Source organism: Chrysemys picta, chromosome 2, assembly GCF_011386835.1.
Source record: "Chrysemys picta bellii isolate R12L10 chromosome 2, ASM1138683v2, whole genome shotgun sequence".
Taxonomy (NCBI): Eukaryota; Metazoa; Chordata; order Testudines; family Emydidae; genus Chrysemys; species Chrysemys picta.
The window spans coordinates 122,201,053-122,228,714 of NC_088792.1; the positions used below are offsets into that span (position 1 = coordinate 122,201,053).

At 41.2% G+C, this 27,662-nt stretch overlaps 1 protein-coding gene across 3 annotated transcripts in view; it reads right to left on the minus strand.

The window, feature by feature from the left end:
- Positions 1–27,662, minus strand: part of GABBR2 (gamma-aminobutyric acid type B receptor subunit 2) — an 877,787-nt gene that overhangs the window by 651,217 nt on the left and 198,908 nt on the right. For all 3 annotated transcript variants that reach the window (XM_065584143.1, XM_065584144.1, XM_065584145.1), the window contains exon 2: positions 24,975–25,112. In XM_065584143.1, the coding sequence (XP_065440215.1) occupies positions 24,975–25,112 (138 nt within the window). The remainder of the gene's footprint in view (positions 1–24,974; positions 25,113–27,662) is intronic.

The window sequence follows — 27,662 nt, forward strand, 5'->3', positions numbered from 1 at the left end:
GGCACAATTCTATAGCCCTTATAAAACTTCAGGATTATAAATATTGCAAGATATTAAATCACATTTTTCCTTTGCTCAATTTTATTTTATTATACCTAGTTTTATGCTCACATAACACCTTAAAATTCTTTGCTCTCTTCTGTGTTCACATACTGCACTGACTCTTATCTTGCAGCATTTTATTCTTTATCAGGCCAAAAAAAGGGAAAGCAGCAGTGGAAGGATGACAAAAGGATTTGTTAGAATCATCTGTATTCCTGCATACACGCACAGAACAGTGGTCCCAGAGAAAGTATCCAGAGAAAAAAAAAGAATAGATGTTGGTAGTCAATTACTGAACATGCCTAATTGTTGTTTAAAGGCAGTGTGGAAATCACCATTACAAGTAAAAGTTTTAAAAATAAGAATTAGGATTAACATTTTGCAGCTTCTCTGAGCAACTGAGGGCTAAAAATCTCACTTTTGGGTGGCAGAGGTTTGATAAATGAAAGCTGAGAATCACACACAATCCCATTACTCCTGAAGCTTGGGCTTTCGGTTAAAAAAAATACTGTAAGACTTGTGATAAAATGTGTTTGCGGTGTTATTGTAGCCATGTTAATCCCAGGATATGAGAGAGAGAGACGGTAGGGGAGGTAATATATATTTTATTAGACCAATTTCTGTTGGTGGAAGATACTTTGTTGTAGCTCGAAAGCTTGTATCTATAAGAATCTAGTATGTTAAGAAAAGGACCCTGAGCTGCATGCCAACAAACAAGGTGTTCTAGTTCTAGCCCTTCCTCTGGCTGCTGTTAATATTTCTGCCCACTTTACAACCTTTAACCACCAAGATTTCATAGCCATACCTTAATGAGGCAGCTATCACTCACCCATTTTATATGTAAGGGGATTGTTGCCCCCTTACTAACACTCAGTGGGGGTGTTTTGGTTGGCTACCTCCCAGCACTAAAAGGGGAGGGGTCGATGGCAAATCAGGAGCCTGAGACTGACAGTCCCCAGATACAATGGGGAGAGGCCAATGCTCCAGATCAGCCTGATTGACAGGGCGGGCAGGCTAATCAGGGAGTCAGGAGGCCAGAGGGGGTCCCGTCCTCCGTGTGAACTGGAATGGCCTGAGTCAGACAGAGTGGGGCCGAGCTAAGGAGAGAGAAGGGGCCCGAGCTGAGCTGCTGGGAGCAGAGCTGCAGCCCCAAAGCCAGAGCACAGCCCAGAGAGAGCAAACCTGCCCTGGGAGCAGAGCTGTAGCAACCAGAGCCAGAGGGGCCAGACAAGCAGCCAGGGAGCAGGTCAGAGCTGGGAGCAGAGTCACAGAAGCAGCCTGCAGAGCAGAGCTGTGCTGGGGGCAGAGCTGCAGCAACCAGAGCCAGAGAGGCCAGAGAAGCAGCCCAGGGAGCTGAAGGCAGAGCAGCAGCAGCAGCCGTGCTGAGGCAGAGTGGAGCTGGAGCCGGGGCTGGAGCAGTCCGGAGCTGGGGCTGGGGCAGTCCGGAGCCGTGTGCAGTCCGAGTGTGGTAAGCAGCTGGGAAGAGTGAGGGGGACCCTGGGCAGTGGGCCCAGCACAGGGAGACGCCTCAGCCAAGAGGCCTTGCAGGCCAGACTTGCAGGGGGATCATAACCCCGACCGGACGGGGGCGACGCTGGGAAGAAGGGTCCTGCCACCTAGAGCCTGAGAGCGTGTGGCCATCACCAGAGCAAGTGTCCAACCCACAGCGTCTCTGCAGCACAGACAGGGCCTGAGAAGCAGGCCTGGGACCTACAAGGAACAGACTGAACTGCCCTGATGTACCAAAGACACTGTTTGTAATGTTCCTGCCACAGAGCGGGGTGATGTGTTTTCCTTTAACCTTTCCCATTTTTCCTTATTCTTTTTTAAAATTAATTGTTAATTAAATAACTTGTATTTGCTTTAAATTGTATAAAATGATCAGTGGGTCAGGGAGGTGCCCAGTACAGAGAGAGTACCCCGGAGTGGGGACACCCTAGCCCCTGTCCTGGGTGACCACAGCAGGGTTGGGGGTCGAGCCCCCCAGGAATCCTGGGCCCAGCCTTGTCGGGGTTTACGAGGACACTGCCAGACAGGAGAGTGGAAGGGGAGTCCTCAAGGGCAGGGAGGCCTCTGGGTAAAGGAAGTGGGAGCGAGGACTCGGATCCTTTCGCTAGCCCACTTCACCAGGGTAGTGCAGAAGCCAGGAAAGTTCCCCACAATAGCGGGACCATTCCCCCGCTTACATATAGATAAGATAACTGGGAGGTTTCCCAAAGTCACCTCAGGCATAGCTGAGAACAGAGCCCCAGTCTAAAATGTGACCTACTCAAATGTCATTCACTTTGCCATACTGGCTTTCAGAAGAAAGGGGTCAAATTATATGCTGTTGTAACGCAGACTAATAATGTGGCTCTTTTCCCATCTCTAGTACCATATGTAGAGGTTTATAACTGCTACTGCCGCTACATTAATGGACCTACTCTTTTAGTTCGAGGAGCAAAGGCTTGTGCTTTTAGATCCAGAGGTCCCAGGTTCAGTCATTGCTGATAAAAAACAGAACAAAGAACAGGCTCAGTGCTGATGTCTCAGATCAATAGATACGACCTAACTCTCTGAGTTAGGAATTTTGATACCTAGCATTCCAATGCTATTTCACAAATAGTTGCACAAACAAGTGGGAACGTGTTGTGTCTCCCTCTGTGGGCTGGTCCTCACAATGCATAACAGGAAGACTTTCCTCCATCCATTGAACAGGAGGGAAAACAAGATGAATCGTGGCAGAACTCTTCATGATAGTACCCTAGGGAAAGAAGAGCAATACCCCCATACCACTTTCTGTGAACATTTAGCAATGAAATGATGGAGCCATCCAAGAACAGCACCGTCCATTCCTGGTGCAATCTTCAGGTGAGTTAACACCACCTCATGATTAACAGTAACAAAGGCTGCTGACAGATCAATCGTATCAGCATGGACACCTTAATTTCATCCACAGCTAAGAGATTATCAACCAGCACAACCAGTGCAGTTTCATTTCCATATCCAGGAACCAGATTGATTGACAAAAGTCAAGGAGATCTGAGCCAGAGATGTTTCACCAAAATCTTCTCTATGATATAAACCAAAAACTGGAAGATGTGATATTGTCAATAGTTACCCAGGCCATCAGTGGTGTGTGTTGGTTTCTTGAGCAGAGTATGCACCACAACTTCTTTACAAGAAGCTGGCATCCTGCCCTCCCTAACTGACCTTCTCTAGACAGGAAGAATATGGCTCCACAAAGGCAGGTTGTGGGGAAAAAATGTTCCAGCGTGGACTATCAAAACAGGTCCCTAACTCCAACAGGATAAGTGAGCAAACTCAAAACATCTGAAATGTGTTAGTCCATGCCAAAGGCCCAGTTTGTAACCCCCTACCCCTTTCAGTTTTCAACCACAAACTCCAAAGTGTGGTCAACTATGTGCATAGAGCTAGCACCACTTGGGACATCCCATAGTGGCTATCGAATCTTGAGCCAATTCAGCATTGCCAACCTTAAAAGCACATATCATGAGGCAAATAACCCAAAAACCTCTGTAGTGATTTTTTTGGGGTTAATCTCGCAATTTTGGGTTATCTTTTGATTTTTGAACTGTGTACACATATATTGTGAGTGTGATAATTACAGGGTTTCCAACTCTTGCAAATGTACAGGGAGTAATAACATTTTGAACCTTTTTGCAGGAGCTCTCACTACAAGACCGAACCAACTGTGGGGCCCCATTTTGCTAGACCCTTCACAAACACATAGTAAGAGACTGTTCCTCTCCCAAAGAGCTTATAGTCTAGTGCAAAGTCTAGTGGTTGGTTTGTGAGGTGGGAGTTGGAAGTGGAACTCACTAAACTCCTCATGTATAAGGGCTACCAAACATCCATTATATTGGACTCTCTACTGGGCTAACTTGTGGCCTGTGGTGGCAAGGCTCTACAGCTCATTAGCAATCAGGGCCGGCTCCAGGCACCAGCTTAACAAGCAGGTGCTTGGGGCGGCCAAGGGAGAGGGGCGGCATCTGCGGCAATTTGGGGGCGGCAGGTCCCTCACTCCCTCTAGGAGCGAAGGACCTACCGCTGAACTGCGACAGCCGATCGCGGCTTTTTTTTTTCCAATTGCCGCCACCGATCGCGATCGCGGCTTTTTTTTTTTCCTGCTTGGGGCGGCAGAAATGCTGGAGCCGGCCCTGTTAGCAATGAGCTGAGACATCCAGTCCTCCATAAACACTACATGACATGTTTGAGAATGAGGCTTGTTCTCTGGAAAGGTAAGTTTATTAAATCAAATTCTGACTTTTTGAAGCTTATAAAGGCAAAGCTTTTCCATTCTCTAAATATGCAGGCAAGAACTCCAACACACTACTTTCAATTAAAACACATTCTACAATAACGTGACCCATCCAGTTCTTAAAGGGGTTTGTTAACACAAACACTAGAAGTGCAACAATAAAACAAACAACACAACATCCAAATTCACTTCTAAATATTATTTTTTGCTACATACAATAATTCCAGCAACTACTCCGGGGTCTTTTTATTTTACAAATATTATATTTCTTTCCCCTAGTTCAGCTGCAGGCCTGGAACCCACAATCTTGAGAGCCATAGCACAGACATGAGTTATTGTGGGGCAGGGGCAGGGGGCAGAATGAGGAGTAGAAAGCATGTTGTCTTCTACATGGGCCAGCCCATGGATGAAGACACATGACAAACATTGTTAGGAGATTACACAACGATTTGTGAGAGAGCAGTGTAATGATAGATATCAGAGTTCCTGGTTTCTATTCCTTGCACAGGGAGCAGAGTGTTGGCTAGGGATTACAGATAGTCTAGCCAAGTGTAATATCACCCCTGCAGGGATTATCTGAAGTGGTTGAACACAGAACCTCTGGATGTAAGAGCATAAATCTTTAGCTAGAGAACCAGGTCTGTTATCATGGTGCTAGTAGCAGAGTCATAAACTTCTTTATATGCTCTCACCACTGGAAGGTGACAGAGCCACATCAAATTAGTGTGGGTCACACAAACATCTGTCGTGCTCCTTCTGAAAGGCACTGTGGCTCAGTGGAGAAGAGTTGGGCTCTATTATGAGCTCTGCCTGATGTGACCTTCTGCAAGATCTCAGTTGTCCTTTCTGTAAAATGACTGAATAATGGCTACTTCCCCAAAAGTAGCAGTTAGATGTCTTGGTTCATAATAATGCTTGTGAAGACCACAGAAATGTTAACTGCAGTCACTGGAAGAACTGAAGCTAGAATTCATGATCTCCTGGTTACACCTTAATGCATTTTCTCCACAAGTATAGAGATTTCTCTCTCTCGTCCCCTACCCCCAGTCCAAAATAATATGAAGGCAGGAGATTAGCACACTTTCACATGAACTCCTACAGCACAAGCCAAAATTGCATTGCTTATGACAAATTCATGGGAGTTTGCAACACGGCCAACTTTAAGGATTTGTCATCCACATGAATGATGAAGTCACTGAGCACTATTAGCATTGGCACCTCCAACACTACTGAATTTTAATGATTGAGAAACAGGATACTTGAGAAAGTGACAAGGAACTTGCCACTTAAAATGGCATCTTTTTTAATGCAAGTTCATAGATGAGCTTCCTCTGCAGAGGTATTGCTGTAAGTTAATTTCCAGTCTCATTTCCACAAAGAATGCACAGGATGTTTCTGTAACTTTGCAGCTAAGCTATCTGTGCCTCTGATCCACACCTTTATGTTTCATAGCAGAGGATTACAAAGTGAAAAATATCAATAAGCAGGTATATTTTACTTTGTGGCATGAACAGAGTGGAATGATACAGTTAAGGCAAAGGAGAAAACCTGGAGGGCAACAAACTGCAGGAGAAAGCTTTCAACCAGAGCCAAATGCATTATGCAGTACGGTGTACAGGAGTGCCAGCCAGAATTCTGATTTAACTGAGTAGCAACTAATGCCACAAAATAATACTTATAGTGAAATTATTTGAAATTTTGAAATATCATACCTACTGAATGACCCAAATGGCTTAGAAGTCTTGAACACTGGAAACAAGCACTACCCTTGGATCTCCCACCTTTCACTTTCTTCTAATCCAATGAATATACAATAATAAGGTAATAACTAGACATTAACCCTCCCCCTTCTTTATTACTGGGTAAGTCATTCTCCTTTTCTCAATAGTTTCAGGATCTTCAGATCAGAATATGTTCATCTAAACAAGTCTACAGGTTGGTGGTTTAAATAAAATTAAACAAGAGACTATTAAAATAGGAGAACAAACTGTTCAATGCTTTCTTTTGTTTAAAAAATAAAATAAACTCTTGCCAGAGCCATTGAAATATCTAGAGATTGGTGCAAACCAGAACACTGGATCCAAATGGTAGAGATGAGGTATGTGGGTCAAAATCTGTATCTAGATTTCTATTTGGACTTTGCAGACTGGCTCAATCTCTGCTTTTCAAATGCACTCTTGATTTCTAAATGGTTACAGCAAAAGTATTCTTCATGTTCTGTTTCCAAAGTATAAGGTTTGTTGGATGCTTTTTAATCCACTCCCCCCTTCAAAGTGTGTGTTTGGAGACTTCACACACACACCCCACCGCCCAGATCCAGGTTTGGATATTGTGGTATTTCGGTAAATATTTCTTGTTCTCTAAAATAAATAGTTATATCATAGCTATTGAGTCTTTCAAGAACGATTTGTCAGTTCCATTTTCAGTTTTAGGAGGCAAATCCACATAATTTAACCCATCTCCTTGATATATAGTGTACTCTCACATTAATTTGAATATAAACAGTTAGTACCACACTTGCACAATACTTCCTAACCTCAGTGAAGTATACATGAAGTCTATAATAGTTATACTACCTATTCCATTAAGCCTATTAAATAGTGCACATGATATGCTGCATATTGGATAACATAGTTTAATTGGCTTTACAGAATAGCTTAGGGAGGACATCGACTCAATTCATGACAATGAATACTTTCACTTCCTGTGACTTTGAGACTTGAAAATGGAACATTGGAATGTGTGATTGCTTAGTATAGTCTGGAAACTTCAAGCTACTGTAGACTTAAAAAAAAAAAAAAAAAAGGAATGATACCAAAACTTAGAAAATCAATTCTCTCTGATTTGAATCATGGCTGGAAATTAAGATAATACACAGATAACTACATTTCAGACACCCTTCTTGGTTAAGAAAAATACAAGTTTGGAAATAATGTGGTAGAAAAATAGTCAAATTCTGATTCAAGTTAAGGGCTACACAAACTGTGCATGAGGCTATCCTGTCTTGAGGAAGGCCATATGCTGCTTTGGGCTGGGAAAGAAGGCTCCTGTGCTGGGTCTGTGCTCAAGACAGAGTAACTTGAGCCACATGGAATTAATGTAAAATAAGTGCTTGCCCCTAAAGTAACCCGAGGACCATCCCAGCCCTTTCTTACTCCTCTGTATGACACTGTGGTTTATTTCTGTGCACAATGATGTGATCTAAGATAAAGTTCTATCATTGCCTACAAATTCGGACTGAACATATTCCCAAGTGTCACATCTGCTTTGTAATGGGGAACTAAAGGCAAGGTTTGGGATGACAACAATGGAGTTGAGAAAACACTTAGCATCTATGGCCTCAGTTCCCAAAATCAGATTAGTGAAAGACTGGTAGAACTGTGCCTGAATCAGTGGTCATCATTGTTGGAACACTATTCTCATACAAAAATATCCATAAAGTATATTGGAATTCCCCACATGGAGTCACCAGGAACTAGACTGGCAGGGGGGAGGGATAGCTCAGTGGTTTGAGCGTTGGCCTGCTAAACCCAGGGTTGTGAGTTCAATCCTTGAGGGGGCCAGTTGGGGATTGATCCTGCTTTGAGCAGGGGGTTGGACTAGATGATCTCCAGAGGTCCCTTCCAACCCTAATAATCTATGATTCTATGGTATGTATTGGAAGGAAATTTAAATAAACTCTTTAGGGTTTGAGAACATAGATAGAGAGGAACTGACATTAGGCATGACCATAATTTATGTGTGGTGAAAATCAAACTGAAGAAAAACAAAATTGCAAAAAGCACCAAGAAAATGGACAACAAAAGGCTAATAAGCAAGATCTTACAGCAGCAATATCAAATTGAACTGAAAAACAGATCCACCACAAAAGTTAATATTGACATGCCATACTCCTTTCTGCATGACAGTATCATAGGGTTACCATTCATCCGGATTCCCCCGGACATGTCCGGCTTTTCTGAGTTAAAAATAGTGTCTGGGGGGAATTTGTAAATGTCCGGACTTCCCCCCCCATGCAGAGCACGCGTGGCTGACAGGGCAGCCGGCCGGATGGTGCCACTTGCACTGGGCTCCGGCAGCCAGAGAGAGCCCCTCCTCCGCTTCCCCCTCCTCTCTCCTGCAGCTGAGATCACTCACTCACTCACTCCCTCCCTCCCTGCATTCTCAGGTCGCCGGACATTCGGGCCTTTGGCAGTCTGGAGCTCCTCCCCCTGTCCAGCACGCCGCTCAGCAGCACTCTGCGAGGGTGGGAACCGGGCTATGCGCTCCGTGGGGGAGCGTGTCCGGGGGGAATTGCCAAAAAGCCGAACATGTCCGGGAAAATAGCTTTGCCGGCATCCCTGCCCCAGTCCCCTGCTTACCTTGCAGCTCCCGCAGGCTGCGAGCTGCAGGCGGATTCCCCCGCGGCGGCTGCTGCTGCTCCCCCCAGACACCTCAGCTCTGTGTAGCTGAAGAGCCGAGCTGCCCGAGCGCTACCGGCTTCACGATTTGCCGGGCAGCCCCCAGACCTCCAGACCCTGCGCCCCTGGCCAGGCGCTTCCCGAGCGCAGTCGGAGCCCGGGAGGGGAAGCGCCCGCCCGGGGGCGCAGGGTCTGGAGGTCTGGGGACTGCCCACAAACCGTGAAGCCGGTAGCGCTCGGGCAGCTGTTTCGTGACTGGGAGGGAGGAGGGGGAATGCGGGGCATTCAGGGGAGGGGTGGAGTTGGGGTGGGGAAGGGGCAGAGTTGGGGCAGGGCAGGGAAGGGGCGGGGCCAGGGCCCCGTGGAGTGTCCTCTTTTTTTAATGAGGAAATATGGTAACCCTACACTATCATAGATGCCACAATAACTGTAGTTGGTTTCCTGACAAGCAAATCTAAAGTCTGGGTAAATGAGGATAAGTGGAGCTGTGTCAAAGAAAGGAAACAAGCCAAAGCAAACATTACACCTCCAGAAAAAGAAACAGCAAAAAAAATCTGTATGAAACAAGGATAAAGCAGTAAAAAGCAGCTCGAGAACAGAGCAAGGAAATGCCTAAGAACATAAGAATGGCCATAATGGGTCAGACCAAAGGTCCATCTAGCCCAGTATCCTGTCTTCTGACAGTGGCCAATGCCACGTGCCCCAGAGGGAATGAACAGAACATGTAATCATCAAGTGATCCATCCCCTGTCGCACATTCCCAGCTTCTGGCAAACAGAGGCTAGGACATGGATAAGATTGCCAAAGAAGTTGAAGCATCTCCTGAAAGAGATGATAGTAAAACACTTTGTCATCTCAGCAAGTTCCTAACTGAGAAATTTACACCAGCCAGAGGGCCTGTCAAGGAAAGTCTTTAACAACAAAACAAGAATAAAGAGCACAATGGGCAGAGAACTCTCAAGAGGTGCTACACGGAGCAGCACCAGAAGAAACCGACTTTGATGAAGAAATTAAATGACTAGAGCAGAGCAAATGTTTTTGGATTAAACAATTTGGGGGGGATGAAAAATGCAGATTTGGGTCAACCAAAAACACTTTGTGAATTTGTGTAGAATTTGCTGAATTGTTTTGGTTGAAAAAAAAATCAAGACGATATTTTATTTTAAATTTTACGTTAATTTTATTTTTTAAAAGGGTTAAAAAAAAACCCAAAATGAAAAAAAAAAAAAAATTTGTTCAACCCAAAACAATTTTTTCCAACTTTTTCACTTTTCTGAAAAATTATACTGTTTTTCTAATGTGGTTAACCCAAAATGATATATTTCTTATTTGGTTTTGCTAGCAAACCAAAAAATTAATGATTCTCACCATTCTAAACTAGATATTCTAACATCTGACATCACAAACTAAGAAATGAAAGGTGCAGTAACAGAGTTAAAATCTGGGATAGCTACAGTAGAAGACCAAGTCACAAGGGAAATGTTAAAAGCTTGTGATGATGGGACCACCAATAAAGTCACTGCACTTTCAATAAAGTATGGGACAAGGAAAAACTTCAAGAACAATGGGAAAATGACATACTCAAAATGTCAAATAAGTGACCTAAGCAGCTGCAATAACTGGCAAGGTATTATACTCCATTTAATGACAGGCAAAGTCTTCCACAGTATTTTAAGCAAAATAAAGGAAGCAGATAAGGCCAAAATAAGGGAAGAGCAGGCTGCATTTCAACTTAGAAGATCATGTGTCGACAAAATTGTTCACCCTAAGAATAATCATTGACGAGCATCGAATGGCAAAGAGCACATATCATAAACTTCACAAATTTCATGAAAGTATTTGTTAGCCTTCATTGTGCTTCACTCTGGAACATCTTGAAACATTATAGCATGCTAACCACAATAATTAACATCAGCCAAGCTTTAAATCAAGGTGAAATCTCTTACCTCTCCTTTTTGGCACTGCCATTGACTTAATCACGAGAAAAAGTGTAGACTGATACAACACAGGAATCTCATGGCTTAGCCACAGTACACTCGAATAGCTTGGTTTTGCTGAGAACATAGCTCTCCTAAGTGACAGCTCAACCAACATGCAAGCAGAGACCAAACAACTGTCCAGCATGCAAAAGATGGGTTTAATATTTAGTTAATTAAAAACGAGTCTAATGAAAATCCCAGCAGCTCCCAACTCAAACATTACATGAATATAGGTAAAGGAATACAAAAGGTGAGTCAATACACATATCTTGGCAGTAACGTGCAAGACCATAGTGATAGCCAGAAGGAAATTATGTAACAAACTGGCATTTAACATCTTAAACAAGATTTGGTGATCAAAAACAAACTACATTTAAGACCAAATTATGAATTTTCAACTCAAATGTTATTTCTGCCTTAATATAAGGATGCTGATGATGGGAATCCTCCAAAAGTAGACAGACAGACAGACAGACAGACAGACAGACATCTAAATGCCTTCAAAAGAAAATGCTTCAGGAAAACACTAGGTATTAAAAGGAATTAATTTGTAATTAATACGGAGATTCAGCACAGAGTTCGACAACTCCTTATTTCCAAAGTTATCCAGAAAAGAAGATGGAAATATCTGGTAGATGTGCTAAGAATGAAGCCAGAGCATCTGCAATAGTAGACATGCCTTGGGCAGCAGGAGGAACATGAAAAGGGCCACCCAAAATAATCCCAAACAGCACAGAGCGGAAATGTGATTTAACAACACAAAGGACTTGGTAAGAGCATCCCAGAATAGACAGGGATGGTGAACCCTTCATTGTGCCCCAAGTGATGTTTGACAACAGAAGAAGGATTCAGAACCTCATGGAAATCAATATGATTGCATAGTGTTTAAATCAGGGCAGTATTTGGTCCACAGTATTTTAATCATAACTCTAAATTGGCCCAAATGTATTCCAAGTAACTAGCCAGACCTGTGGAGATGTTAGAGGCCACGGGTCTGTCACAGCTCAGGGCAACTGCACCTGTATTTCCCCACAGTGGTCCAACAAGGGCATCCACTCTCAGACTTCCAGCTCCCCAGGGTCCCTCCTGACCAGGGTATGTCCAGGCTGCACTGCCTTCACTGTATTATTCCTAGCAGAGGCAAGATGCCCAAGCACACCTGATTGCTTTCTCTTTAGAGACAATTAACAGTGTGACTTCCCACAGTTATAGACACCACATAGATCTTTCTATGCAAGCCTATTTTATTCTTAAGGCAAGAGCACTTCAGAGAAAACATTCAAAGTAACAGAAGAACGGATACACATGCTAATAAGCTTACCAGAGAAATTCCAACTTCAACATGGACTCTGGCAGGTGAATCCTTCAAAACCACACAAAGGGGTCTCTTCTGTGGTTATAAGTTCATAACATCCTAAGATCAGAACTAGCACAAGTCTTAGGGCCTCAGTAGGCTCAGGACCTGCAACCCTTCTCTAAGGATTGGGGCCCTCTATGGACTGGGGTCCTGTGTGTTTGTTGGATAAGGAAGAAGGCCCTGAGGCAGCTTAAAACCAGGCTATTTACCTAAAAGATCCTGTTGGTTCTTGGAAAATTCAGTTTGAACTAGTATACCTGAACCTCTCCAGTGGGGTGGCTTGAAAAGGCTGATCAGGGAGGAGTTACATTAGTATCCCCCCCATTAGAGAAAGTATATACATTGCCACAATAACACATACACAATTGCATTTGTAATACAATAGATCCCAAGGATATTAAACCTAATTCAATAACGTTTAACTTAATTCAATAAACTTTATATTACTTCCATCAGGTTTGTCCAGTTTATTACAAGATATTGTCAGTTTGTCACAGGAGCTATTTCCACCATATTGTGGAGGGCAATATTTCCCAAAGTGTAAGTTATGCCCATAAGGGGAGACACAGAGGACAAAGCCAGAACCCTCAATTGTTCTCCAGAGTCTCAGCTTTCCTCACCTGAGCAGGCATGGGAGAAAAGTCATTTTGTACCCTCTTCACAAACCACACTGTGAAAGGACAGGTACAAAAGCCTTTTCTCTTTAACTTTGGGACTTTACACAACTTCCCAGCAGCCTTCTCCTTAGCTAAATAGAAATTGATGCTGGATTTTGGTTTCTAAACTAAATTCAGACCTATTCAACACCCTAGTAATGATATCTTCTTTTCTAGATAACTTCTCTCTGTAAATAGTGGGAAGAGCAGATTTGGAATTTGTGGAGGTAATGTATCAAGCTGAATATGATGGGTGTTCAAATTTGCACAGGATGTTTGGCAGGATGAATTAATTAACACATTTGTTATCAGCCAAATATCGTCAGTGCGCAGCAGAAGGTAAAATAGATGTTCTTCCGACAGTAGATGTACTGCCTGTGGAGTTCTCTAGGCCATTGAAGTTGACATCTTACAAATCTTAGAATACTGGGGAAGTTCCAGAGGACTGGGAAAAGGCTAATGTTGTACCAGCATTTAAAAAGGGTAAATGAGATGACCAGGGTAACCTGTCAGCCTGATATCAATCCTGGGCAAAATCACAAAAAGGCCAATATGGAATGTAGTCAAGTAAATGATGACAGTATAATTAATAGCAATCATTGTGGTTTTATAGAAGATTTTGTCAAACAAACTTGGTATTGGTTTTTGATGAAAGCACAAGTTTTGCTGACAAGAATGTAGGTCACACTTACAGAATGGGAATCTATATTTTGGAAAGCAGAGACTCTGAAAGGGATTTAGGAGTGATGGTAGATAACCAACTGAACATGAGCTCCCAGTGTGATGTGGTCTTACAGGGCAAACACAATCCTTGGATCAGGAAAATATAGAGTAGAAGAAAGGAAAGGCTATTGCCTCTGTATACATTAGTGAGACCATTACTTCAATACCACGTCAAGTCTGGTTTCCACACAGTCATGAACAGTGTCTCATAGTGCCTCCTGGCAGCAAAATTCAATGTTGTGGTGCTCAGCCTCTGTTTTCCGCTCCTCAGGCTCTTGAATAATGGCTTCACAAACTCCCCTTTACAACACCATCGTTTGTGCGCACGTATTAAAAAACAAACAACTCTTCATTGTCCACACCTGATAATGTCCAACAGACTAGAAATCATAAACAGAATCTTTGGCCACCACCAAAACTCCTCTTCCCTGCTGACCTTCAGCAATGGTCTCGCCATGTCCTTATGAAACATAAGAAAACATAAATTTGGCACCCTTCCTGGGCACCACTTCTGCATATTCTTTGCATCTGCTCATCTGCTCTGCAGAGCTCTTCCTTGCTTGTTTACCTGAGCACCACTTCCCAGGGCTTTCTTCCCGGAGGCCCTTTTCCCCCAGCAGGTTCCCATTGTCTCCATTCCCAGGATCTCTCTGCTGCTCCTGCTTCCCCCTCCTGAATGAAAGCCTGGGTCTTTATAGGGCAGGGGTCGGCAACATTTGGCACGCGGCTTGCCAGGGTAAGCACCCTGGCGGGCCTGGCCAGTTTATTTACCTGCTGACGCGGCAGGTTCAGCCGATCGCGGCCCCTGCTGGCCGCGGTTCGCCGTCCTGGGCCAATGGGGGCGGCAAAAAGCGGCGCGGGCGAGGGATGTGCTGGCTGCGGCTTCCCGCCACCCCCATTGGCCCAGGATGGTGAACCGCGACCAGTGGGGGCCGCGATCGGCCGAACCTGCCGCATCAGCAGGTAAATAAACTGGCCCGGCCCGCCAGGGTGCTTACCCTGGTGAGCCGCGTGCCAAACGTTGCCGACCCCTGTTATAGGGCATACTTGTCCCCTCCTCATCTACATCTGACTAATGGACAGGGCTGGCTTGCTTCAGGCCTCTGGCCTTTAAAGGGGCAGAGCATGCTGCTAAACACATTTGAAAAAGATAATTGAAAAACTGGAAATAGCTGAGGAAAGTGCTAGAAGAACGATGCAAGGTCTGGAAATCTGTCTTATAGAGAGAGGCTAAACAAGCTTAATCTAATTTTGTTTGTTGCAGATTTTGTGTAGCCGTATTGATCCCAGGATAAGAGAGAAAGAAGGTGGATGAGGTGATAACTTTTATTGGACCAATTTCTGTTGGAGGAAGAAACAAGCTTTCAAGCTTCACAGAGCTCTTCTTCAGGTCTGGAAAAGGTAACCAGTGTCTCACAGCTAAATACAAAGTGGGGCAGATTTTTAAGCATAAGAGGTTAAGATGTTGCAAGAAACCACTTAAAAGGAAGTGGGCAATTAACACCTCTGCAGTCATAGTACAAAGAAGGGTTAGTAGATTACAGATTGTAGTAATAAGCCATGTCTCTGTTCAATCCATGATTTTTAGTGTCTAGCAGAGTTATGAATTTAAGTTCCAATTCTTCTTTTGAAGTTGTTGTGCAGGTTTCCTTTGAGGATGAGCGCTGAGAGGGCAGATTTGAAGTGATTGTTTTGTGGAAAGTGTTCACCAACAGGTGATGTGGTGTTTTTGTCTTTTATCACTTTTCTGTGTGTATTCATTCAAGGGCGTAGTGATTGGTTTCACCCAGATAATTATTGCTGTGGCATTTGATGCACTGGATGAGGTATGACATGTTGTGATAGGCATGTGTAAGACCCATGGATCTTGAAAGGTGTGTTATGGGAGTATTGATCATCATAGCATTGGAGGTATTTCTGCAGGTTTTGTGTCTGTTGTTCTGGCAAAGTCTGGTGCCATTTTGAATTGGTGTGTCCTAGTCTGGGGGGAGGTTGTTTCTAATAATGACATTGGAAAGTTTGAGGGGTTATTTGAAGGCCAGAAAAGGGGGGTTGGGAAAAATTTCTTTCAGGATTTGGTCCCCATCAAGTATGGGTTCTAATTGTTTGATGATATCCCATATGGGTTCTGGTGTGGGGTGGTAGGTAACAACCAGGGGTATGTGGTCAGTGGAGGTTTTTTTTCTGTATTGAAGGTTCTCTCGGGGTATTTAGGTGATCTGTTTCATGATACAATCTATTTCTGTGATGGAGTGTCCTTGTTTGGTTAAGGCAGTTTTAAGTGTGTTAACATGTGTCCAAGACTTTCTCTTCAGAGCATGTTTTGTGGTATTCAAAGCATATTCTGTCACCTGTGGGTGAACACTTTTCACAAAGCAATCACTCTCTCTGACTTATCTGTCCTTGTCCTCAAAGAAAACTTGCACAACACCTTCAAAAGACATGCATGAGAATCTAAATTCACAAGTCTGCTAGACACTAAAAATCATGGTCTAAACAGAGACACTGGTTTTACAACTCATTAAAACAATTGGTAGCCTATTAACCCTCATTTATCCTATTACTGCAGAGATATTAATTTTCCATTTAATTTTAAGTGCAAGATTTCTTGCAACATCTTAATCTCTTATGCTTAACAATCTGTCCCATGTTCAAATTTGCACAGGATGCTTGGCAGGATGGATTAATTAACACATTTGTCCCACCTTGTATTTAGCTGTGACACTCTGGTTACCTTTTACAGACTTGAAGAAGAGCTCTGGGGAGCTCCAAAGTTTGTCTCTTCTACCAACAGAAATTGTTCTAATAAAAGATATCACATCATCCATCTTATCAAGTTTAATCTATTTAGTTTATCCAAGGGAAGTTTAAGAGGTGACTTGATCATAGATAGTCTAAGTACAGCAAAACTGGCTCCTCCAATCATGCCTAGGTCCATTACTGCCCGCAGTAGCAGTGTAAAGGCAACCATGCCAAGACTGCTCTGTGTGTGGGGGGAGAACTGCACTCTGCCCGCAAGATCCCCAATGAAAAACTCAGCAAGGGGGATGGAACAGGGAACATAGATCTTTCCCTTTGCCTTTGGCTTTCTTAGCCTCATTCTCTCTCTCACTAAGGGACATCAGCCACTGCAAATGCCTCTGGAGGAGACAACAGAGCTGAGGGGAAAAACCCACAAAGGGCAAATAAAGCCCTGAGACCTGACTGGGAATTAAACAAACAAATTATTGAGCCAAATTCTTAGTCAGAAATTTGAATTAGGATGTTGGAATATTTTTAACCAAGTTTTGAAATTAGGTTCAAAGAGCATATAAAAATGGAAAGTTGATATCGTGTTAGGCATTCTGGAAATCTTCATATTGTATATTTTTAGAAAATATACGCAAGTACCCAGGTATTTCACTAATGCTTTGCCATATGCCAAGTTGAAGATGCACACCACATGATAGAGTCCACTTAACTCAGCGAAAAATGTGTTAATTATTTTGGTCACATTCCTGATACTGTTTTAATCAGGACCATGATAAATGAAAAACTGTGTCCATTAATATGTTAGTATGTAATTTGCTAGACTGAGTAATGTGAAAAATAACCCCGTTAATGTGTGACTGTAGCCCAAAGTTTAAATCTTACATTCTCAGCTTCTAAGAGGATCTGAATAGAAACAAAAGGATTTATTTGGTAATATGCTTATAAGTAGCCTTTGAACTGAACTGAAGCTTTTTTTATTCTTCTGTCACTAAGTTGCAGGAGATCATTCGTCTGGTATCTGGACCTCATTCTTCCATTCAGTCCCCATATTGATCAAAGACTAACTAGAAAGGAATGAATGTTTTGGACAAATGAGTTAATTAAGCATTCTTCTATAGGGCATGTTTTCTGTTTTTGATTATACAGATCACAGATTCAGCATTAGCGTTTGATAGTTTTGACCCAATTTATGACTGTATCGTGTTTTATTTTAAGAAGTGATTGAAATAAGCCTCTTACTCCATTTATAATGAATTGGACTTGCTGACATTAGATCAAAGACAAAAGCAGTATTGGTGATGCTAGCTTATTGTTTGTTTCAACAACATAGATACAAGTTGGTTGAGATTAAACGGAATAATCATATTTAAATAAAATTAATACTGGATAGAAGCCAGTCTTCAACTGATAGGAAGTCAGATTAAGCCAGCTCATCTTGTTAAACTAAATTAGTTTTCTACATATGAGCAGAAGATGGAAGGAAAGAAAAGCTCCCTTCAGCTAAATGTTTCACTTTATACTCTGGGTAGGATGTATAATGTTTACTGTACCTCATCCTGGAGTCTTGGGATAACATTATTCTATCTAATTTAAACACAGTGGACCTAGAATAAATATTATTCTAGCTAATTTAAACATAATGGTATGATTCTCCCTGATATTAATGCTTGTGTATTTGTAGTTTATACTGGGGTAAACCGGGAGTAATGCAGCGGTGAATCAGGGTCTGTGCTTTTATTGTTGAAAAAAGACCTTCAACCTTTTTCATAGATGCATAGATTCCAAGGCCAGAAAAGACAATGTAATCATCTAGTCTGAACACCTCTATAACACAGACTGTAGAAGTAAACTCATCTCTCTAAACTTAAGAATTTTAAGGGTGGATATCCAATTAATAACTTTTCAAGTCTAAGAGTTTGATCATGATAGTTGCTACCCTAAATTAATGGGAGTTGCCTATGTAACTGTAGAAATAAGTTAGTCTTTTTCAAGTTCCAGACACAATAATGATATTGTAATTAGAACAACTGGAGTATAGGCAGAAATAGAAATTTCCCTGTACATGTAAGGGTCAGTTTGTCTTATACCTATCCTGATGTACTGAGCTTGGTTTTCTTCTCACTTACACTGGCTTTACAGTGGTATAACTCCAGAGACTGCAAGTGAGTTATTCATGATGTAAGTAAATAATGTTGGGCAGAGCTCATGAAGGGAACAAATAAGACGTTGGGGTAACAGAGACAAAACAAGTCACGTTTTAGCTCCTCCAATGCTGGGAACATTGGGGACTAAAACAGCTCTGACATAGTTTAGAGAAGACAAGGGATTGGCTAGAATATTCAGCACTCTGACTCTCCTTCATCACACCCACTCCTCTTCCTCCCACACCCCTATACAGCAGGGGCAGATTTCATAGGGCCCTATAAAAGGAGAAACCTCAGCAGTTTGTATTGGGAAAGTTTTCAGCTGTTTTGTGCTGCCTCTGTTGTACAAAGCAGCTGGAACCAGGGTTATCTATCCAAATAACCTGACACCACATTTATTTGTTTAAACCGTGGTTGACAAATTGTTTTGCAGAATAATAATTTTGAACAAAAGTTATTCTGACAAACTTATTTTTACCAAAAAGCTGAGTTCTTTGCAAAATAAAACTCAAACATAACAGTAAAATCAGTATTATGTTCAGTGTCTAATAATTACTATTTTGCGGGCAGGGCCGGCTCCAGGATTTTTGCCATCCCAAGCAAAAAAAAACAAAAAAAACCCAGAGTGCTGCTGCCGAAGCAAAAAAACAAACAAACAAACAAAAAACCCGGAGTGCAGCCCCTTGAAAAGAGCTACCCCCAAAGGGCCGGAATGCCGCCCCTTGAGAAGTATCGCCCCAAGCACATGCTTGGAACGCTGGTGCCTAGAGCCAGCCCTGTTTGCAGACAAGCTTACACATAGATCAATATATATTGACTTCAGTAGCTTGCACTATGGGGATTCTGCATATCACAGTCCTAAATTTAGGGCCAAAAAAATTAAGAGTGAAATGGTCCATTCCAAGGTGGTTTCTAAAATAATTGAGAAGACATGAATCATATTGCAAAGTCGACAGTGAAAAGAAAAGGTTGCAATCATATATAAATGAAAAAGCTGTCCAGTGTAGAGAAGAATTGCCCAACATTACCCTCTTAATCCTCTAAGAGAGATAAGAATGAAGGCACTTGGATATATCTTTAACATTTCATGACCAATGTATCAAATGCAACTAATAGAGCTCATACTACTAATAGGAATATTTTCTCTTCATCCATCATTAGAAGATCATTGCCACAAGAGCAGTTTCTGTGCCATATCTAAGTCATTACTTAGATTGATAAAGGCTAAGGAAATCTCAGGCATCCAAACACTGTGAATTGGATGACTGCAAACCTTTTCAAACATCATGAGCACAAAGGAAAATAAAAACTCATGATCTTTACCAGTCAGGAAGAACATGTGTCCAGAGCACAGATTGCATGATGAAGTTCACCCGACCACTTAGAGAGCATCACTGGCTGAAACTCAAATAGAGATAATGTAGTATTTGTCTCCTCTAGACAACACACTGTTTCCACAAATGCAGAAATCTCAGTCTGAATCTGGGTGATTTTCTCCACAAAATAACCAGCAATATAGTTAAGTATCAGAGTATCAGCAATATAGTTGTAACAGGAGGTATTCAAATCAGACCATTCGCCAACCAATACAGGACCAGAAATAAATCTGCTGATCAAGTTTTGGCAGATGCTATGGAAGAGGCAAAAAACCTTTCTTCTGCACAGCTACAGCATATGAATGATTAAATAGCTTTAAGACAAAAAAGTCAGTCGTCCTGAGACTTTATCTACCAGGGCTTTAGCAGTCTTCCCTCCCATTTCAGTTGTTGAAGGCCATTTGTAAACCCACATGAGTTGTGAGGCAGAAGCCCAGGAAGTTGTCATCTTTTTAAGTGGTCAGGAATGAGCACAATAGAATTTTCAGTCATTGTGCAAAAATTCAAGTCCTTTTAAATAATGGATAAAATGCAACTGCAACATAATATTTTCCAATGTATTTTTATTGTTGTTTTCCTCTCAATTTATCTATGAAATATATGCCTTTTGCAGTGTTCTACAAAGATGTGGCTGCATTTTGGTGGTGGGTGAAATTATTATTATGTAGTTTGTAATTCTGCTGCATATTTTGAGGTTTGTAAAAGGCACTATCTAAAATGGATATCTCACTGGATGTTTGTGGGGATAATTTTTAAAAAGATAGTAAGAGAGAGAAAGAGAGATCATGGGTTGGGGAAGGAGATGAGCCAGCAAGTAAGGGGAAAAGAAGAACAGAACATAATGAATAGTAAGAAAGGAAAGGACATAAAGGGACAGAGGGAGGGAGAATCAGAGAATCGTAGGACTGGAAGGGACCTTGAGTGTCTTGTAGTCCAGGCCCCCAAACTCAAGGCAGGACTATGTATTATCTAGACCATCCCTGACAGATATTTGTCTCACTTGCTTTTAAAAATCTCCAGTGACAGAGATTTCACAACCTCCCTAGGCAATTTATTCCAGTGCTTAAACACCGCGACGGTTAGGAATTTTTTCCTAATGTCCAACCTAAACCATCCTTGTTGCAATTGACACCCATTGCTTTTGGTCCTATCCTCAGAGGTTAAAGAGAGCAATTTGACCTAGTTTCCACTTTTTGTAGGACTCTTGTTTGAGTTTCAGATCATTGAAGATCTCCTGGTTAAACCAGAGTGGTCTCTTGCCATACTTCCTATCTTTCCTAGGCAGTGGGATTGTTTGCTCTTGTGCCCTTAATGTTTCTGCCAACTCTCTTGAACTGTTTTTCCCCTTCGAATTGCTTCCCAAGGGATTTTACCTACCAACTCCCTGACTTTGCTAAAGTCTGCCTTCTTAAGAAGAAAAAACGCAACAACAATTTCAAAACGGTATGAAAAATATGACCTAAAATAAGAAAGAAAGAGTGGAGTGAAAAAGTCAGGATGTTGAAAGAAGAATGAATAATAAATTCACAGAAGGCAGGGTACAATCCATTTTGTTAAGTTCATTATTTAGAAAGTTCATTAATAATGCTGCAACTCAATAAATAATAAACATCATGTGACTATTTTATTCCCTTATATTGCAGGGGGATGTTTTGGGAGAGGGGAAGAGAGGGACAGCTTTGGAAGCATGGTGGCACAAGTATTTTTCACTTGGTCTTGAAAGCTTTGGGGAAAATATCAAGCTATGAGCAGGAAAGCTATCCCTATCTTTGATAACAAATGGAAGGATGTTTAAGCAACTACTCTGCTCCTCTGCTCTCTATTTTCTTCTTCTCTACTCCACCCACTCCTTCAGGAGTGCCCTGCACTGAAGCATCTCTTTTATGGAGAAAAGACATCACTTCAGCCAGCCAGAGGGGGTCAGTGTAAATCAAATCAGTATATACTGTGGGCTAAATATGCTGCCTCTGTGGTTTTCACAGGAAAAGAGTGATGGGGGTTAGGGAGCCAAATTCAGATTCTTTTCCTTGCAGTGTAATGCCAGGTCTGCCTACTGCCAATAGTTATATCTATAGAAATTGTTTTCCCTCCTATTCCTCTTCTTGGCTTCATCTAAATTTCTACTATTACATCATCTACATTACTTTCTATGATTCTGTATAAGTGTCCATTGTCACACCTTTAAGTTGAACCTCTGAAGTTTTTGGTGGACGGTAGTTTTGAGTCTTCAGGGATGCTGTATGCTATTTATTGCTTCATTTGCCAAGATCTGCATAATTGTTGTTACTGATAAGTTTTAAATCAAGGATACTAATTAAATAAATTGCAACCTTGTGAACAGAAGGATTTGTGCTTATGTACCCATCAGACTTATTCACAAATAATACCTACTGTATGGCAGTACAGTCTAGCAAACATTATTACTTTTTTGCAAGCCATATCTAAAGTTGTATTCATTACTGCTGCACCACCCATTACACTTCATGAAATCCCCAACCCTGCTCTCATTTATGTTCTTTCATCATTTAGTCAATGAAAATATCACATTTTCCACTGCTATGCCCTCTTCCCCCAGGATACCTTGATATTTTCATGGTGGAAGAGACCTTTTCCACATCTTACAAGCTACCTAAGCTTAGAATAACAAAACTCCAGCCAAAGTATAGTGCAGGAATAAAAATAAAATCTTCTCTTGACAGCAATACTTTTTTGGGGTTTCTATGAAAGATCCTTCATAAAAAAAGTATCAGAAAATCCTCTGCAAAGAGTCACTCTTAAAATACAGAGAAAATGAAAGTGTTTAGGGGACATTTAAAGGGAAACTGAATGACTTGTGGGGAGGGATAAAATTCTTGACAAATACTGGTAGGACAACTCAAGTGAAATAACAACTCTCAACTCTGAAGAGTTACAGGGAAGAAACAGAGAGGATACCAGAGGCCACCAGTTGAGTGCATTTAGTTGGGGTAAAGTTTGCCCTTGAAGCTTCATAGTGCTGCCTCACGCTGATTAATATGAAATGAGTGTTATCCCTTCACTAGTGAACTACCTTAGCTAGCCAGCTAAGTCTCCCTTCTCTGCACCTTCACCCCCACTACTCCAGCATGTCCCCTTCACTACCTTAATTCTGCCCCCTTGTGTCTCCATCCTGTGCACTGAATTAGGTAAGGGTCCCATGTAAAAAAATATACTTACAGAACTTAAGTAATTGTTATACATTTATAACATGCAATTTTTGTACACTTCCCTTGGGACAGTATGAAAAGCATATTTTATCCATCAAATAAACCTACCCATCTATTCAGTCATTTATCCACTTCCAAACCAAACTTAAAAATGACCTCTTTGAGCTTTTCCCATCACTGCTAGCTTATTGGTTATACACTGGTCATATACACAGTATGTAGAGCTCAGAAGCCTTCCCGCAGCCAGTTCCAAATCATTCACGTTTGAAGGATAGGCCAGGGAGGATCCCAAATGACATCCCCAGGTTGGGTGGCTAGTTTGTATGGTCCACTGTAAATCTGGAGATTCTGAGCCAGAAGACAAGGATTTCCTCATTAGGCCTTGAGGCATATCATGCTTCAGGCATCTCATGCTGCTCTTTATTGGTCCTATCTGGATGACTGTTTTAAAGATCGATATTAATAAATTCTATGATTCTGCAGGCTGGGGGAAATTCCCACACAGTGGGACCTTTGAGAATGACAGAGAAGGGAACAGCTGGGAATAGATGTGATGTACGGGCCAAATACTGAGGTCCTTATTTAGTTTTTACTAAAACATTATTCATTTCAATTTCTTTTTAAGTCAGAGTGAGTTTGCTTGAATAATGATTAAGAAAAAAAATGAGTGAAGACCTCAGGATATGTTGATTCAAAGCCTACTGAAGTCAAAGTCAAAGCCTACTGAAGTCATTAATGATCTGGAGGATGGCGTGGACTGCACCCTCAGCAAGTTTGCAGATGACACTAAACTGGGAGGAGTGGTAGATACGCTGGAGGGCAGGGATAGGATACAGAGGGACCTAGACAAATTTGAGGATTGGGCTAAAAGAAATCTAATGAGATTCAACAAGGACAAGTGCAGAGTCCTGCACTTAGGATGGAAGAATCCCATGCACTGATACAGACTAGAGACCATTCTGCAGAAAAGGACCTAGGGGTTACAGTGGATGAGAAGCTGGCTATGAGTCAACAGTGTGCCCTTGTTGCCAAGAAGGCTAATGGCATTTTAGGCTGTATCAGTAGGGGCATTGCCAGCAGATCGAGGGACATTCCCCTTTGTTCGGTATTGGTGAGGCCTTATCTGGAGTACTGTGTCCAGTTTTGGGCCCCACACTACAAGAAGGATGTGGAAAAATGGGAAAGAGTCCAGTGAAGGGCAACAAAATGATTAAAGGGCTGGGGCACATGACTTATGAGGAGAGGCTGAGGGAACTGGGATTGATTAGTCTGCAGAAGAGAAGAATGAGGGGGGATTTGATAGCTGCTTTCAATTACCTGAAAAGGGGTTCCAAAGAGGATGGATCTAGACTGTTCTCAGTGGTGGCAGATGACAGAACATGGAGTAATGGTCAAGTTGCAGTGGGGGAGGTTTAGGTTGGATATTAGGAAAAACTTTTTCACTAGGAGGGTGGTGAAGCACTGGAATGGGTTACCTAGGGAGGTGGTGGAATCTCCTTCCTTAGAGGTTTTTAAGGTCAGGCTTGACAAAGCCCTGGCTGGGGTGATTTAGTTGGGGATTGGTCCTGCTTTGAGCAGGGGGTTGGACTAGATGACCTCCTGAGGTCCCTTCCAACCCTGATATTCTATGATTCTATGATTCTATGAAAGGGAGTCTTTCTATTCACTTTATTGGGCTTTAGATCAGGCACTGGATTAGCACACCAAGTTCCTTGAATGATCTCTCTATACTGTATTTCATTAATCTTACAATTTCAGGCATATATCACATAAAATGTAAATAACTATCTGCCAAGGCAAACCAGGTAAACCAAATATTTTTAATTTCTAATCACAAATGTTCTGAACAGCTTTAATATATTTTTGAAGCCTCAACATGCCAATCCCTGAAAGTGTTAAGTTAAAGTTTCAAATTAGTATTTGAAATTATTGTCCTTTTTATATATAACCTCATTGACCTTCAAAGTTATTGTATAGTTATTCACATTTAACATTTTGCAAAGCATTCATCAAAACTTTTGACAGTTATTAATTTTCCAAAAATTTCTTTAAAGAATTTGAAGACAGTCACTAGTCAATATATTATATGTCATGACTTACCTGAACCAAATTCCATCCTTTTAGGGATTCAGCAATGATAGAAGTGACTGTTGCACATACTCCACCAAAAACCATCAGATGATTAGGTCCATATTTTATTGCATCATAGAAGGCTTTAAGTCCTTTTGCATTGTCACACTGGAAAAAAAAAAGAATTATTTCGTAACTAGAAATCTCTGACAATATGGCCATCACAGATAACAATACTGACTCAGCAACAAACTATTGAACAGACAAAACATTCAGACATTGAATTGACTGGGTTTGATTTCTTAGTGCCCAAACTTGCAAAGCACTGTGCACCCTGAGCTTTGGACTTTCTGAACACAAGGACTCTCAATGTGCCCAGCCTCTGTACTGGAGGCAAAAGCTAATAAGAAGAGGCTTCTTGCATCATTTAACTCCCCTGTGCCCACTCTGCCAGAATTTTGACAGCTAAAATGTTAGCCATTAATGTCTGTGATGGAGAACGAAGCAGCAGGGACAAAGAACAAGTACTGATGTTTAAAAATGTTAATAGAATCATTTTGCTACTTGGCTAGATTTTCTCTAGTATGTTAATACTTGACATGACAGATTTGTCAAAGAATATATTTTATGCACTGGCATCTGTTATGAAAGCTAAATCCATGTCAAAGCATGCAAATAACATTATTTTGTATTAAAAAAATGTAAAACCTCTATATTTTATGCATATACATATATAAAATATAATAAAACAATACTTTTAAGTAACAGAGACACAAATTGGTCAAAACATCAAGAAAGTGTAATTTTAAAATCCTATGACTATAAACAATTGGATTACTTCCTTGTTTTAAATTATAAAGAGCTCTACTGTAGTTTGAGAGTAAGCTCAAAAAATGAAGCCTGAAGAACAATTCTAGTCAAAGTTGCAAGGGATGTGACTATCAGGCTTATGCTGGAACAGCCTCAACTTCTTTATAATATCTCATATAGTAGCAGTTTGATACTTCATTTTGTAGAAGAATGTTAGTAGAACATATGCCTGAAATCAAGAATTCTGTTTCTAGACATTAATAGGAGCAGATACAGATCAGATATCTGTCAGGCTATATGGTGGCTAATGGGGCCAGCAGATTCTTTTTTCTAGTTCTCCCCTTTTTATCCAAGAAGTCCTCTTTAAATATAATCCTTATAAAACCATGGTATAACAGCCTCCAATATTTAATTATAACAATTGATTTGTTCACATGTATTCATATATTGTTGATATAACATTTACTATCATCCTATTTTAAATAGAATATTAATTGTGTTGCACTTTGTTAAAAGAACACAGATTTCTACTAAGACATTTGCAAGCATATATTAATCTTCTTACAGATTTCATACTTTAAAAGAAAAAATATGGTTCTATTTCCATTTGGGACAGAATTATTCTTCTTACTCTTATCAAAGGATACAATTTTGCACTTAATGCATTTTTATTGCATGATACAGTACAAATGGACTCTTCTCTCTCCCCATTATGTCAGATGTTTTCAATAAAACTTGTTCAGCTTGGCACAGACTTATCAATTTGATGGACTGCTGATAAACTCGAACAATGTAGGAATTAACAATGCGATTACTGGATTGAGGCACATGCCCAAATTGAAGTAGCAGTTTATCCTGAGCAGAACTTCAATGACACTCTACAACTAGGCCAAGTTCTAAAACATTTCAGCGTACTCTACTCTTGGCATGAAAGATTTATACCTCACCAGTCCAGGTTGTAGGTCCAATTATCCATTTCCCATGACACCAACTTCAAGTTATTTGATGCAACTGCTGATTTTTGTGGATATTTAGTGGTATTTGTATTTCACAGAATAATGGTGTTTATGGAAAGTGCGAACCAGAATGTGGAAGAAGGAGAACGTCAATATTAAAGAAATAGTTGGGAGGTGTGGCCAATAAAATATAGTACATATAAAAGGAACAAAGGAATAAAAAACCCTTACTCCACAAATTTAAATCTACAGGATGTTTAAAAATAAAATCTTTAAAGTAACATGACTCATGCTGAAGTTCACCACTCAGTTACCTCACATTTTCTTGCATCTTATTTCTCATCCTTTCCCTAAATATTGACTATCTAGAGCCTGATCCTTCTAATGAATCTGCCTGCATAGAGCCTTAGTAAAATGTATGGGACTCCACTCAGACCTGATGGTCCAAGTGGGAAGATCCTTTAGAAGGTTCGGGAGTTTAAATTGTAAGTTGTTTTATTTATTTTATCTTTTTATATTTAAAAATAAAAACAAACCTATCCAAATGATCTAGGCACCCTGTCAATTCAATTATCAATATAATACTCCCAGCAGCATTAAAAAACAAACATTCACAGAGGACCAACTTTACTTGAGCAGTTAGCCAAAAAACAACAAAAGGCTCCTTCTCACCCAACCCTCTCCCAGAACCCTGTCAAATGGATGGGTCTTTCAGAATTTCTAGAGGTTCCCCAAATATGGGCTATTTTGGATCAAGACGGTGGTGGCACTGGTGAGTCCTGGAACTCCCATGTGGACTCCCAGCAGCTCCATCTCTGAAAGGGGATTTAGTTTGAGCATCTCCAGTGTCCACAGCTGGGACAATGTGTCACAGGAAGAGAAGTGTACTCTCCCAGTAGGCACTTCCTAGGTTATTTAATGCTTTCCAAGTCATAACCAACTACTTAAACTC